This window comes from Theropithecus gelada, chromosome 14 (genome assembly GCF_003255815.1).
Source record: "Theropithecus gelada isolate Dixy chromosome 14, Tgel_1.0, whole genome shotgun sequence".
Taxonomy (NCBI): Eukaryota; Metazoa; Chordata; class Mammalia; order Primates; family Cercopithecidae; genus Theropithecus; species Theropithecus gelada.
Window position 1 is genome coordinate 4,274,841 of NC_037682.1, and position 15,832 is coordinate 4,290,672.

The window sequence follows — 15,832 nt, forward strand, 5'->3', positions numbered from 1 at the left end:
AAAAGTTCCTTTTTCTTACAATTTTGATAACAGAAGGGAATTTACTGTTCTTGATATCCTTACTGAGCCAAATGTAAAACTTGGTGAATGTTTTGTTAGTCTACACCCTTCTTCTCTTGGTTTCAAGTTTTGTTGGTCCATGAAACTCCAGTCTGGGACACACTGGCTACCTTACCTAGCTTAGAAATGGTTCCTTTACTGAAATAGTCTTTTCTCCTGGTAAACACACACACACACGTACACACACACGCATGCATGCACACAGACGTGTACACACACATGCACACATTCCACTACACACTGTCCTCTCTGTTTCTGGCCCCTGGCCTCTGATCTCAGCCAGGATCCTGCACCAATCATCTGGTAGTGCCCAGCAGTTCCCTAGACAACCAGCGCGGAGCTGCCACGTGGGGGTATAAGGAGCAGAGGCAATTAGCAGTAATAATAACAATTAGCAGCCAGTCCCTGTGGCCCTTCATTGGCATTGTGAGCTACTCTGCTTAAACCCATGGAAAGGTTCAAGTCTCACTTGTCCCTGCACGTGCATGGCCCAACATAAATGTCACAGGGATTGCCTGACCGTGTGCTCCTACCTCACAGTTACCCACATGCTGGGCCCCTCATCCAGCCTGTGGAGCCTCAGCACCCTGGGACTCCTCCTTCACCCCATCCCTGGGATCCTGAGCACAAAAAGCAGAGCCTGAGGCTCTGCCCTGCTGAATTCTTCCAATCCCTGCACACAGGGCACGGGCCTGGCTGCCAGGCAGACTTCATAAATGATGATTGGAGTTGGACCTGTGCAAGATGCTGGATGCCAGGGAAGAGGAGGACACAGGTGTCCTCCTGCACCTGGGCATATTTGTTGCAGATGCCAAGCACTGCGGAGGTGTGTGCAGCTTGGCTGGACCGGTGCGGGCTTGGTGAGGGCCCTGTGCACTCTGACCAATCTGATGGTGTATACTGTGTTTTTATCTGGTAATTGTGCAATGCGTCTTTTTGGTAGTACTAGCAGGGCTCCCACGGCCCTGAGCAAGGCTTTGAGGAGTGGCATTCAATGGAGTGAGGGCAGAGGGTGTCCCTGGCTGCACTGGAGGTGCTGCAGAGCGGAGTGTGCCCCACTCCCTGGGTGGTCATGGTAGTTAAACTGTTGAATACTCAAGCGACACTTTATAGCAGGGCCTGGTACACAGTCAGTGCTCAATAAATGTCAGTGATGATGATGGAGATGGTGATGATGTGGCTGTTGGAGGAATCCTGTTGTGTTTTGTAGGAGCCTCAGGTGTTTGTGGGGAGCAGTGTGGAAGGGGTGGAGACAGCTGGGAGCTTCCATGTGGAGGACCCGTCTGTCCTGCACAGGCAGGGCACTGCTAAGGCAGTGTTAGCCGCTGCATCAAATTAATCCAAGGTTGCAGCCTAATGTGGTAGAAATGCAACACTTGCTTACGTAAGGGTCCAGGGCACAGAGACCCAGCTGTTGACCCCAGGGTCTCAGAGGCCTGAGCACTGAGCCGGCAGAAGCAGGAAGAGAGAGTCGGGAGAGAACACTGGCTTCTAAAAAGCCTAAGCTTGGAAGGGACCCTTCCCACCCTGCTTGTGCTCACATCTCAGTGGTGAGGACTAGTCACGTGGCCACATCTGGGTGCAAGGGAGGCTGGGAAATGGAGTCCTGGGCTCAACACCTGCCTCCTTTCCTGCCCCCAAGGGCAACACCACACCACTGGAAAAGGGAAGGGGTTCTTGGAACGTGTGCTTTTGGTGAATAGCTGGCTGCCTCTGGGCACATGAAAGGTGTGGAGACCTTTCTCAATTCCCTCACTTTACTTTTGAACTGCAAATGTGCATTTTGGGGTTTGAGCAGAAAAAAAAATGCTTTCGCCTCAGAATTTGGGATGGAGGAAGCTAACAACAGAGAAGGTTGTTTACAGAGTTTAAATGAAACTTTGGGCCATTTTCCTGAAGTCAGTTGCATAATTTCTTTGGATGTTTTGCAGGGTTTAGGTAGGAGATCGTGCAGGAAATCCTGTTTGGGAGGAAAGTAAACAGGAACTCGTGAGCTGCTGTGTTTTATGTCTTTCTGTTGTGGGTTTGTTTTTTTTTTTTCTCCCTCTGACGCTGAACTATCCATTAAATCTAATTACACCGCTCATATCATTTCCCATGAAATTTATGTCTCAATCTGCTGAGTAAGGGGAACAAGCAGAGGACTTAATTAGAAACGTTAATCATGTGGGTTTGGTGCTTTTTTTTTTTTTTAGGAGAGAGGAACTATAATCAGGAAAATGACAATAAATGTTCTTTCTTTCCTGAAAGGCAGTTGTCTGCAGGTTTTCAGTTTTGCTGGAAGGCTCACCACGGCAGAATGCTGTTCTAGTGGATTCCATGAGCTGAATGGGCTGCCCTGTCGTGGCCTGAGCTGGCCTGGCCCTCTCGTCTTCGCAGGCTGCTTCCTCCTGCCTCCTCTGGGAGAGGAGGCCTGTGGGACTCTGCCTCCCTTAGGGAGTGGTGCTCCTGACTCTTCAGCGGTCAGCACTGGGGTGCACATGCATTCCCCAAGTTTCTTAAAGTCGGGCCCCGGACCCAGGCCTCATTTTCCTCCAGACTCTTCCCCAGGACAGGGCATCTCACATTTTGGGGAGTTGGTGAGAGGGCCCACCAGCCTTGTGTGCTGTGGGTTCAGAGTTTGGGGACCATGACTTTTCTGAATAGTGTTTCTCTTCCCTCTCTGTACAGAAACCCGTGCTGACCGCAGCAAGAAGCTTTTCAGGCACTACACCGTGGGCTCCTATGACAGCTTCGACACTTCCAGGTAAGACGTGCTGCTTTCTCTTCCAGGACCCTCTGGTCAAAGTTGTTTGTCTGTGCTGCAAACACGCTGGACCACCTTACATGCAGCTTTCAGGCCCCTCGTGTCTGCCTCCTGCTGTGTGTTACCAGGCTAGGACTGTGGAAGGCACTGTCTCCCGGAGCCCCTGCCTGAGAGGTGTACTTGGTGCTACCTTCGGTTTGTGTCCAGCCAGAGCACACCTGTGTGGTGGCCCCAGGGAGAGGGCCGGCTGGCATTGTTTTCGCGAAAGCACGCAAATGTCAAGGATGAAGGCCGTGGGCCACAGGAGCCTCAAGGCAGTACCGGGGTAGTGGCATCCCCCAGGGGAGTATTTCAGATGCCTCAGGTCTGGGTTTGTGCCTCCTCTGCGGTCCTCAGGTTCTCATCCATTCCTGCCACTTCTGCTTAGGTGGAATGGCTGTGAGGGAAGGAGGCAGGCATGCTGCCAGTCAGCCAGATCTTCTAAGCACAGCAGGTTTGGGTCCGTCTGATGTGTGGAAAGAGCCCTGCCTCTTTGGCAATGCGACTGGCACAGGCACATGGTTGGATTTTTCTGCAGAAACCACACCTGTGTGGCACCAGCTGTGGGGACGTCCTTGGGTCTCTGTGCCCCTCTGCCTGCAGGGGAGGTTGAGGCTGGGGGGTGTCCTGCTGGCCCTGAGTGTGGGAAAAGACCCCTCCATGTGGGAAGCCCCAGACAGAGGGTTCTTACTGGATGTTGAAGCTCAACAGGTGCCAGCGTGTGAGGTAGAAAAGAGAAGGAGGTGCAGATGCAGGCCCCAGGGACGTGAGGGTCCTGCGCCCAGCCCTGCTGGCTGAGGAGCCTCTTCTCAGAAGCTGACCACACCCGTCTCCTCCAGAGATGGGAGGGTCCTACACTGAGTTCTTCCCCAACCTCAAGGACATCTGTGATGAGCAGCCCAGACCCCTGCCCTCGACTCTTACCTGCCTGTGGAGGGATCCAGCTGGGTTGGCTGATTGGTTTGTTTTTGTTTGTCTGTTTTGATTGAGGTAAAATGTATGTAACATAAAACTTACACTTTAAAGTGTACAATAAGGTAGCAGTTAGTACGTTTACAGTATTACGCAACCATCACCACTATCTGCTTCCAAAACATTTTGTCACCCATTAGCAGTCACTCTCACTCCCATTGCCCCTCCCCAGCCCCTGGCACCCACCCACCTGCTTCTGTCTCCGGGCTCTGCCTGCCTCGGTGCTGTGCGTAGATGGAATCAGCTGCTACATGATCTTTCATGTCTGGCCTCTTCCACGCTGCATCATGTTTTCAAAGTCCATCCACATGGTGGCGTGCATCAGTACTTCATTCCTTCCCCGCCCCCAATTTTTTCTTATTGTGGTAAAATACATGTAATATAAAGTTTCCTATTCCGACCATTTGTTAGGGAATCACTAGTTTAGTGCTATTAAGAACATTCACAGCTTTGTGTAGCCAACACCACCATCCAGCTCCAGAGCTCTTTTGTCTTGCAAAGTTGAAACTCTGTCTGCATTAATGCAAACTCCCCACTCCACCTCCCTCAGACTCCAGCCCCCTGTTTACTTTCTGTCTCTATGAGTTTGATGACTCTAGGAACCTCAGATGAGTGGAATCCTGACGTATTCATCTTTCTGTGACTGGCTTCTCTCACCGAGCATAATGTCTTCAAGGTTCATTCTTGTTGTAGCATGTCTGGATTTTCTTCCCTTTTTTAGGGTTGAATAATGTTTCATTGTATGGACGGACCACATTTTGCTCATCCCTTCATCTGTCAGTGAGCACAGGTTGTTTTCACCTTTTGGCTGTCGTGAATGGTATTGATTGCTGTTGATATTTGCATGCAAGTATGTGCCTGTACTTAGGAGCGAAATTGCTCATTGGACTCAGTTATAATGCTGACCTGTCCCAGCCGCTTCTCTCGTAAATGAGGTGTGCTATAAAAGGAATGCTACAGCCAGGAGAGGAGCCGGTACCCCTCCAGGGAATGTCACAGACTTTCCAGGTCTTGCTACACTTGCCCACCTTTTTACGTTGAAGCCTAGGTGTGATCCATGGCCTGGTCACAAACACAGCTACAAAAGGCAGCTCAGGGGTGACCCCAGCTTCTCCTGATGAGCCTTTATTTGGGACAGATGAATCGTTTCTGCAGCAGTAGCAGAAGGCTGCCTGTGGAAGTGGACTGTGGGCAGGTGGTCATAGTCAATGGGCCTATCACACTGTGATAGGATCTGTGATAGCAAGCAGAGTCTGCACTATGATCCCTAGTGCCTGAGGCTCCCCACAGAGGAGCAGAGGAAGGACCTGCCTGGGAAGAGAGACATCTGTGGGCCAAGCTGCCTGGGGTCACGTAGCAAAGGTGTGACACATGGTTAACAGCAGGGCCAGAAAGCACCAGGGACATGGGCTGGAGTTCAGCCAAGAGAAGACTTGCAGAACTATTGTGGCTGTTCAGGCTGTCTTAGGAGGTAGTGAGCACCCCATACTGGAAGGAGCCAAGCAGTGCTGGGGATTCTCTTGCCAGAATGTCACAGAAGATTGGACTGGATGACCTCCAAGATCCCCACCAACTCTGCATCCCTGTTTTGGTGTCCAGACAAGGACTTTTGTTTTACACGTGTACTGAACACCTGCTCTGCCAGGTCCTGGGACCTCACCGCAGAGAGGAGGAACATGCAGACCACACTGGGGTCAACTGGTAGCTTAAGCAAATGGTGAAAAGCTTCAGCCTTGACCAGAGTTAGGAGTCAGCTCCTGCACTCCCATGATGAGGGATCAGACAAGCTGTGGGTCTCATGTGACCCTGTGTTTCACTGGAAGAAACAAGAGTCATAACAGCACTGCTTATCCACCACTCTCAGGTGCCACCCACCCTGCATGGAGCATAGCCCTGTTCATAGCTGAGCCTCCCAGCGAGCTGGTAACGCAAGTGTTACATTCCACCTGCTAGAGGGACACTGATGGAGGGAAAGGAAGGCCAAGTCAATGAGCATCTGAGCCTGAATATGAGGCCTGATCTGTGAGCAGTAGAGCCCTGGCACTTGGGTCCTGCCTTGGTGAGGATGGTACTGCCGAAAGCCAGCCTGGGTTGAGGGAAACTGATGAGGAGGAGGGCCAGTGTTTTTTGTGGTGACGGAGTCAGCACCTCCTGAAGCATTATTGGGAGAGATGCACATAGATGGAATCAGCCACTACGTGGTCTTTTGTGTCTGGTTTCTTCCACTCTGCATCATGTTTTCAAAGTGCATCTGCACAATGACACACACCAGTACTTCATTCCTTCCCCGCCCCCCAATTTTTTCTTATTGTGTAAAATACACATAATATAAACTTTCCTATTCTGACCGTTTTTACGTGAATCACTAGTTTCGTGGTATTAAGACATTCACTGTGTTGTGCAAGCAACACCACCATCCAGCTCCAGAGCGCTTTCGTCTGGCAAAGTTGGAACTCTGTCTGCATTAACGCAAACTCCCCGCCCCACCTCCCTCAGACTCTGGCCCCCACCTGTCTACTTTCTGTCTCTGTGAATTTGATGACTCTAGGAACCTCAGATGAGTGGAATCCTGATGTATTCAGGATGATGGTATCACCTTTGTTCATCCCTGACTGTCTGAGCTGGTTCATAACAGGTGCAGGGTTAGCCTGAGGGAGCCCACCCTGCTCAGGACCAGCAGAACTGGCCTCGACCAGACTGTGAACCTGTGAGCATGGCAGGGTGGATGGGGGACAGGCAGTGCTGACAGAGGGTGGGTAGCATGGATGGAGGGTGGGCAGTGTAGGCAGAGAGCGGGCAGTGTGGAAGGAGAGCGGGTGGCATGGAAGGAGGGCCAGCAGCATGGAAGTTTGTGGACAGAGATGAGTAGGCCTTGTGCACCCCTGTGACCCTGGAATGGCATAGCCCTGGAGTGGGTGTGGAGTGAGAGGCTGACTGCCAGCTTCTCCAGGGGAGCAGGAGGAGCATCTGGAGGTCATGGTCACCAGGGCATGGGTGTAGAACAGCCTGTAGCTTGCAAACACTTGTCGGCATTCATGTTGCAACTAGACTAATGAGCACAGAAATCTGGGTGCGGTGCCAGCCCCGTGGGCCAATTATCCAGAGTCGGCTGTGGGGTCGCAATCTAGGCAGACGGCACGGGGCTGAGGCCACCCCACTGCTGATGCAAGTGTAATGAGAGAAAATGCCATGGGAAGTGAGACTCAATGGAGACATTTTCTGAATCAGTCAGGAGGTTTCTCCCCTTCCCACCTCCTCTTATGTCAAAAACTGCTCAGAGTCTCAGAGCTGGAGAGCCAAATGTTAAAACACACCAGTTCATTAGGGAACATACTCAGCTGTTCCAGCCAGTTCCCTCCCTGGGATTCCCCTCCACTCACCCGGAAAACAGTGAGAGAATGATCTAGAAATGGCCACATTAATTAAGGTCAAACAACAGAGGCTCTAAGGGCCATTTCTACTCAGGACTTTACAGATATTTCAATGTCATTTTTAAAAAACATGTCTCCACTCAGGGAATGGGAATCTTAAGTTCCCACTCCTCGTTAACTGAATACCCAGCCTCATCATGGGATACCCAGGAGAAGTCTACCGGGTGGGATGGGGAAAAACTCAGGGTCTCGCTTTAGGCTGAACAGACTCCATTTATACATTTATACATCCATCCTTCCAACCATCCACTCAGCCATTTATCTTTCTATCACTCATCCATCCACCTATTCATCTATCCACCCAGTCACCTGTCCACCTGTCCATCTATCCACACATCCATCTATCCATCCATCCATCTATGAATCCATCCATCCATATGTATGTCTTTATCCATCCATGCATTCATCTGTTCCCTCCCCCGTCCACCCATCTACTTACCCACCCATCCATCCACCCATCTACTCATACATCAATCCATCCATCCACCCAACCACTGCATTCATCTATCCATCTGTTTAACCAGTATTTATCAAGACCTGACTATTCTGGGAGCTCAGGATATAGAGATAAACAAGGTAAGCACATTCTTTGACTTCAAGTAGGTTACAGTCTAATTAGTAAAAGTACACAATAAAGTTAACAAATGAAGCAGAGGATCTCCCTTTGTAGTTGACGCTATGAAGCAGACGAGTGCTGTCATAGAGTCCTGGGAGGTTGGGTCATGCCAGCTTTATGTAGGGATGCCAGGGAGCGAGCGTCTCCCTGAAGAAGTGACTTTTGAGTTGAAACCCAAAGATTGAGGAGGAATCAGCCCTCAAGAGAAGGTTCAGCAAGCACAGAAGCACTGGGGTGATGAGAGGATTCGACGCTGCAGGAATAGCCACGGCCTAGGAAAAAGTAGAAGCAGTAATGTCAGAGAAAGACCTCGTGCTTCATGAAAGGAGTTGGGTCTTCTCGCACTTGCAGTGGAGGCATTGGAGGGCGTTAGGCAGAAGTGACATCATCTGAATCACTTTTCTGGAGGAAAGCAGATGGCAGGATGGATGGAGTCCAGTGAGGAGCCCAATTGCAATTATCCAGGCCAAGCAACAACGGTAGTTGGTGCTGGTGGAGGAGGTGGGGTAGAGAGGTGGATGGAACTGAGGTGTAGGATGAAGTTAGATTGGAAAGGGGCATGGACATGGGGGTGAGGAAGAGCATGGAGGACTTAGCTCTCACCTTCTCTTGGTTTTCGCAGGGAGGAGCTCCCGGAGGCACATCCTTATTGGCAGCAAGGAACATGTCCATTAATGCTACTCAAGGAAAGGGTTTAAGAAGGTGCTGAGCATCTGTTTTTTGTTCTCCCTTAGAGAAAACCAGTTTTATCTTAGAGAGTGAATTAGAAGGATGACAAAGTATGCCTGTTCACCATTGAATATCCACTGTCCACAGCTCCCCATTTTCATGGCTTTTGAGCCTCACAGCCCGATTTTTATCTTTTCTAAATCAGTAATAAGAAATACACATACCTGGTTTAAAAATTCAAGATATGCAGGAAATTGATAGAGTGTGAAGGGTAGGTCTTCCATCTTTGCCTTCTAGTCCCCAAGTTCTTCTCCTTACAGAGAATCTCTGTTGCTGGGTTCGTGAGGATCTTTCTAGAGAAGGACCCTGCAGCTAGAAGCATATATGCATATTATCTGAAGCATTCTAAAGACCCTGAGAAATCACTGGTCCTAAGTTTTCTCTCTGGCTTTCCAGCTAAGTAACTATGCAACCTTGGGTAGCTCACCTCCCCTCCCTGAGTCTTCAGTTCCTGTTGTTTGCAAAGTAGAGCTGCTTCCAACTCATTCTATATCTCCAGTTGTGTTCGTGTTAAGGATGAATGAGAAAATATGTTTAGTACTTGCAGCTCCTAAGAGGCATGTGCTATATAAATCCAGAGGGGTGCTGAGTTGTGAGCAGCGTGTGTGGGTAGCTGGCTTTCCTTTGAAACCCTAACTCTGTGCTCTAGAAGACTGCCTCAGTGTGTAGGTTGTAAGAACTGAATGGCAAGAAACATTGATTTCCCCCATTCTTCCTCCGCCATTATTTTATGTTTTTATATATATTTTTATTATCTCTTAGACTTGAAAAGAAGGCTTTATTCCTGAGTATGTCTACTGTCTGGACACAGAAGGAAGCACACCCCATTTGTTCCTTACTCTCAACTGAAGGCTAGGCCTCGCAGTTAATATGGAAGCCCTCATAGCGGCTTCTTTGAGGCATAGTTTGGGGCAGGGCAAGAGATTATTTCACTGTTTATTTCATGCATTTTATGTATTTTTATTTTTTTACTATTTATTTTTGAGACAGAGTCTCACTGTTGCCCAGGCTGGAGTGCAATGGCGTGAGCTCAGCTTACTGTGACCTCTGCCTCCCAGGTTCAATTGATTCTCCTGCCTCAACCTCCTGAGTAATTGGAATTACAGGCATGTGCCACCACGCCTGGCTAATTATTTTGTATTTTTAGTAGAGACGAGGTTTCACCATGTTGGCCTGGCTGGTCTCGAACTCCTGACCTCAGGTGATCCACTAGCCTCAGCCTCCCAGAGTGCTGGGATTACAGTCGTGAGCCACTGCACCTTGTTTTTATTTTTGCAAGTATATAGTGCTTTTGTAGTTTTTTGAAACAGAGAGGTATTTCTCTGGGTACGGGCAAGGGAAGGCATCACAACCACAGATGACCCATCTCTTCCTTCATGCCCTCCCAGCATGGTAAAGATGGTGGCCGGGGCCAGGTCTCCATCTGGGTTAGTCGTTTCTCCAGGGAGTGCTGCTCTTCTCCGTGGTCTCTACTGTGATGGACAGCCCTCCCAGTGCCTAAACGGGGGACCTGAGTGTCCCCCTCCTCATTCTCCCTTGCTTTCCTCCCTCGCCCCCTCCTTTAGTCCATCACAAGAGTCAAGGAGTCCTACCTTCTCCTTGTCCTCCTGCTGTTTCACTGGGCCGGCTCCTTGGCTCTTGTCCGTGTTCTCTGTTCCTTATAGCACCCCACAGTCTGGCTGCCCCAGGGACTCCTCCCCTCATCCATTCTCAGTGAACTCTCAGTTTCACATTTTTCCTTCCTCCATAAATTTTCACCCAAGTACTGCATGCATGTAATGAAAGCAACTAATTAAACTACAGAGATAGGGCTAAGAGTAGAACTAAATTATTGTCTGCCCACTCTGACCCAGCTTCATCCACACAGCCCCACTTGGCAGACAAAAAACAGTTTTTAAATTAGGTCTGCTTCATTCTTCTGGTGAGTGCCTTCCCAACGTGATGATTACTCCCATATTTCTTGATTTTAAAATGTGAAACATCCTTGACACATTGCTGGGAAAGATGAGGCTTTCATAGTTTGACCCTCACCTCCAATTTTGAATAGTTCTTGCCAGTATGCTAGTGGATTACCTTTAAATAACATTTTCAAACTTCCCTCTCTTGTTTAATGCATTTTAGACAATATCACTTGACCTTTTGGTATATTTATATTTATAGGTTCTAAGTTCTCTCTCCAAGTTGGACTCAGAAGTTAAAAAATGGTGGAGGGTGGACACAGTGGCTCACACCTGTAACCTCAGCATTTTGGGAGGCCAAGGCAGGAGGATTGCTTTAACCCAGGCATTCGAGACCAACATAGACAACAAAGTGAAACCAAACACACACACACACACACACACGGGAAGTATTACATTATGATGATAATACAAGTGGGGTTAGGATTCCAATTCCTCTTTACAGACCTGTGAGAAGAAGAGTATTAATAGTATCACAACCCAATGAGGTTTTTTTTTTTTTTCCTGCTCTATTAGTGGTTCAGAGTTAATTCCACATTTCAGCTGAATATTAGAATCATGATTTTCAACATGAAGATTTTATTTTTCCTGGAGTTTCCGATTGCCTTTCTTTTTCTTGTGGGAGAAAAAATATGGCTTCTTTTCTTTTTTTTTTTTTTGAGATGGAGTCTTGCTCTGTCACCCAGGCTGGAGTGCAGTGGCCAGATCTCAGCTCACTGCAAGCTCCGCCTCCAGGGTTTACACCATTCCCCTGCCTCAGCCTCCCAAGTAGCTGGGACTACAGGCGCCCGCCACCTCACCCGGCTAGTTTTTTTTGTATTTTTTAGTAGAGACGGGGTTTCACCGTGTTAGCCAGGATGGTCTCGATCTCCTGACCTCGTGATCCGCCGGCCTCGGCCTCCCAAAGTGCTGGGATTACAGGCTTGAGCCACCACGCCCGGCCTAAAATTATGGCTTCTTGAGCATACCACTAAAATATCATTCTTTTTCTGATGTATCACTGGAATCTGTCCTCTTCTTGTTGGAGTCCTCTGACATTCTGCTCCAATTTGAACTCCTGTTCTCAGTACACAACGGTCATCCTGCAGTTCCACTTCACTGAGCTAGTGGATACATGAGTTGCTTCTTGTCTTTGCCCTTGTTCTGTCAGGATACCTCCTTAACTTCAACAAAAGGTAACTGGAATGTAACCTCCATGTCTGGAAATTCCCTAGTTATCAAATGTTCTCTGGGTTGTAGAACTCTAGCTTCAAAACCATTTTCCCTGTGAACTCTCCAGGCATTGCTTCATCGCCATCCCGCCTCTACTCATGGCTTAGAGCCTTACTGACTTGTCCTCTGTTGTCAATTGCTGAGAGAGGAATGCTGAAATTCTCCAATATTATTGTGTGTTTGTCTATTTTCTCTTTTCAGTTCTCTCAGATTTTGCTGCATGTATTTTGAAGTTCTGATGTTAGGTTTGTACTCATTCAGGACTGTTACGTCTTCTTGGTGATAGGCCTAGGCGTGGAAGTTCAGATGCCCAGGGGTTCTGTTCCTAGTTCTGAATTGATCTTTTTCTCATTATTCAATGTTCCTGTTTATCCCTGGCAGGTGAGAATTGCCAGTAAGAAGTTATAGCACTGTCTGATTCTCATTCCACTGGAGGTAGGGACCCTTTATTTTCCTCTCTAGAAGTTTGTAAGAATGCCATATTTTCTACTTTTTCTTAATGTTCTGAAATCTGATGGCGGATCTGAGTGTGAGCTTCCTTTACACATTGAGCTCACTGCTCTGGAGGCTCCTCCAGACTGAAGCAGCTTCCACTTCAAGAAGGTATTTTATTACCTCCTTGACAATCCCATCGCTTCCTCTTTCTTTCTTTTTTTTTTTTTTTTTTTGAGACGGAGTCTCGCTATGTCGCCCAGGCTGGAGTGCAGTGGCGCGATCTCGGCTCACTGCAAGCTCCGCCTCCCGGGTTCACGCCATTCTCCCGCCTCAGCCTCCGAGTAGCTGGGACTACAGGCGCCCGCCACCACGCCCGGCTAGTTTTTTGTATTTTTAGTAGAGATGGGGTTTCACCATGTTAGCCAGGATGGTCTCGATCTCCTGACCTCGTGATCCACCCGCCTCGGCCTCCCAAAGTGCTGGGATTACAGGCTTGAGCCACCGCGCCCGGCCCATCGCTTCCTCTTTCAGTTCAGCCTTTCTGGATTTCCTCTAGTAGACGATTTACATTCTCCCCATTTGTCACTTATTCTCTCTCAAGATTTTTTTCTCTGCCTTCTTGTTCTGTATTCTGGGAAATATCCTTAACTTCCAACCTGTCTATCTAAGTTATTTTGTCAATCACACTGTTACTGTCCAAGAGCTTTTCCTTTCAACAATGGGATAAGCTTCTAAAGCTTGAAAGAAGTGGTTCCTGGATCTCTTTGGGAACAAACCAGCCAGCCAGGTATGGGCAGATCTCTGCACATAGCTGCTGTCATGGCAGAGCTCAGGTGAACTGCACGTTCCCCCAGGTCAGACACCAAAAAGAGAGGCTTAGAGACTTGCTCCTGGCCCCACTCCCACCAGAAGTTCATAAGCAAAGATAGACCTAGGTTCTCGTATATACCTATGGGACAAGTAGTAGGATCCAAATTGAAAATTGAAGTGCTGGTGAGTTTATCTTGAAGTGAGGCGCACAGATGACCAGGTGATGGAACTGTGGTGGGGAGAGATGGTCTCAGGAGCGCAGTGTCCCTGCTGAGTTGTGAAAGGGGAGGGGCCTCTCTGGAAAGGGGGCAGTGAGGCGCAAAGGGCCTAGGCTCGTGAGTTACAAGCCCCTGTTCCCTCCCAGCCTCTCCACCTGCCAGCCCTGTAACAAGATCGTCCACTCTCAGCTCTGCCTGTGCCTTCTACAAGTGAACATTTGTGATTCTGCCTCTGTCACGGAGCTTTGAGATTCAGATTTCATAGATATCATCTGTGAAATATATAATTTCAAAGAGCCGAACACAAGGCTGACACTTGCTGTGTGTCCTGGGTACACAGTGGGTCATGAGTCTCTTGGGATGGTTGGGGCTGCTGGCTTGGCTGGGCCAGGCTTGGACTCCTGCTTCTCCAGTACTCGGTGATGCGAAATTAGGTGTGCTCTGACCTGGCCAACTTCCCCTTGCAGTTTTATGACGTCAGGTGCCTGACTTGGGGACTTTGGACCTTGGCCCCAGACCAAGGTGAGGGTAGGTTTTTCTGGCTGGAGGTATGCTCAGACCCTCTGAAAACAGCTGGATGGACTCTGAGGGTGGAGAAGGGGAGGGACCTCCTCACGCCCTGCAGGGGGGACCCAGCTCAGCAACTGTTCTGCACTGGGGATGGGCACACTTGGTCTTCGGGTTGGAGTAAGTGGCCCCAGGACCACTCTGGCTGGAGGGTGGGAAAGCCAAGCTCTCAGCAGCCTGGACACCCTCGTGATGGCCTTTTCCATGGAGCCAGGCAGGAAGGTCTGGCTGCTTTGTTCTGGACCCAAGGTCCCTACTTTAGGGCTGGGAGCTGAGTTCCTCACCACAGGAAGGCTCCTGGCTCGGAGCAGCCTCAGACCGCGTTTAGTACATTTCCCAGGTGGCGAGTGGGTGGATGGTGGGGAGGGCACCGGCGGTGGGTGGGGCCATTGGAGCAGCAGCAGAGGAGGGCCTGGGGAACTGGGATTCAGCACCTTCAGGCGGCGTCCCACTGAGGGTACTCCCAGAGGCCTGCCTTGCTCCCCACCTGGATGGGGCAGGGGCCCCCAGAGCTCAGGAGCTCGGTTCGATAGCTGCAGAGGAATCTCCTGTCTCCTAAAATCCCTGAGCCCCTCTGGCAGGCAAAGGACAGGACTTACTCATGTTCTTTCTGGAACTGTTCCTGACAACAGCTGCCAAGGCTGACCTCTGCCTCCACACTGCCCCCCCCAATCCCCGCCCCCCAACCCCCGCACTGTACCTGGCCCCTCTCGTGCCCCTGTCTTATATCCACCTTGATTGGTAGCATTTGCTGATTTCAGTGGTGCAAATCACCCCACAATGGCCCATTCTGAGCTGCCAATGTGAGGTCACTGAGCAAGCTGGAAAGAGGTGTCCACAGTCAGCCCTGGCAGCTCCTAAGAGTCAGCTCTGGCTCATCCCTGGGCAGTATCTGTGCCTCTGCACCCCTGCTCCAACCTTGTGCTCTGAGTCTTACACAGGGTAATGAAGCGTGCTGATTTGAAGCTCCGGCAGGCGGGTTTCAAGCCTGATGAGCCTAGGCCTGGGAGTTCAGGTGCCAGGGGTCCTGGTCCCAGTTCTGGCATCACCTTCCTGCACGGGCCTTCGTTTCCCCATTTGTAAGATGGCTACATTGTAAAATGCCTACATCATCGCCGAGATCTCTTCTGAATATAAAAGTCCACACACTGGGCCTGAAACTGCCATAGCCACTGGTCAGTGGTCACCATGAATGAATGCACTTTAGACAAAACGGCAAACCCTGAGATAGGCTGGGCAGGGTTGGGATTCCAGGGCCTGACCCAGAGTGGGCAGGGGTGGCCAGAGGGCAGCCCAAGATGAGCAGGAGCACTCTTAGTTGGGGTCCAGGCACGGGCCACCAGTGGCATACAAGGCCAAGGGGTGCCTCTCCAGGGAGCAGATGAGGAGACTGGTTCTGGAGGGGTACCCAAGGCTGTGTCGGGGAAGCGGCAGGCTCTTGGGAAGTGCTCACACTGATCCCCGCCTCTGGCCAAAAGCCTGGTGTTCTGGGCCTTCCTCCAGGAAGCAGGGGGAGTCTTTGGTGCCTGACTGGGAGAGCTAGAGTGAGAAGCAATCAGACTTCCCTGATTCAACATTACCTGGGCCACTCAGGACAGCCAAGAGTTTGATCTGCCTTTTCTCTGCCCACCCCTGTGCCTTCTACGCCTGTGTCTCCTCCAGGATAGGACCAGAACTGACTGACTTGTCTCCTTCTCCCTGGCATCTGGCACAGGGTCTGACAAATGTCCGGCTCTCCGAGAATGGGGAGATGAGTGGAGGGAGAGGTGAGAAGATGGATGGATAGAAAGATAATGGATGGATGGAAGGAAGGAAGCATAGATGGGGAGCTGGATGGGTGTGTGGATGGGTGGGTAGATGGATTGATGAATAGATGGGGGGCTGGATGGGTATATGAATGGGTAGATGAGTGGATGGATGGGTAGATGGATGATGGATAGATGGAAGGAAGGATGGATGGATGGATAGATGGGGAGCTGGATGAGTGTGGGGATGGATGGATGGATGGATGGATGGATGGATGGATGGATGGATGGTTG

At 50.0% G+C, this 15,832-nt stretch overlaps 1 protein-coding gene across 2 annotated transcripts in view; it reads left to right on the top strand.

The window, feature by feature from the left end:
* The window catches only part of SHANK2 (SH3 and multiple ankyrin repeat domains 2), a 638,889-nt gene that overhangs the window by 404,394 nt on the left and 218,663 nt on the right, over positions 1 to 15,832 (top strand). For both annotated transcript variants that reach the window (XM_025357432.1, XM_025357433.1), the window contains one exon: positions 2,731 to 2,806. In XM_025357432.1, coding sequence (XP_025213217.1) covers positions 2,731 to 2,806 — 76 coding nt within the window. The remainder of the gene's footprint in view (positions 1 to 2,730; positions 2,807 to 15,832) is intronic.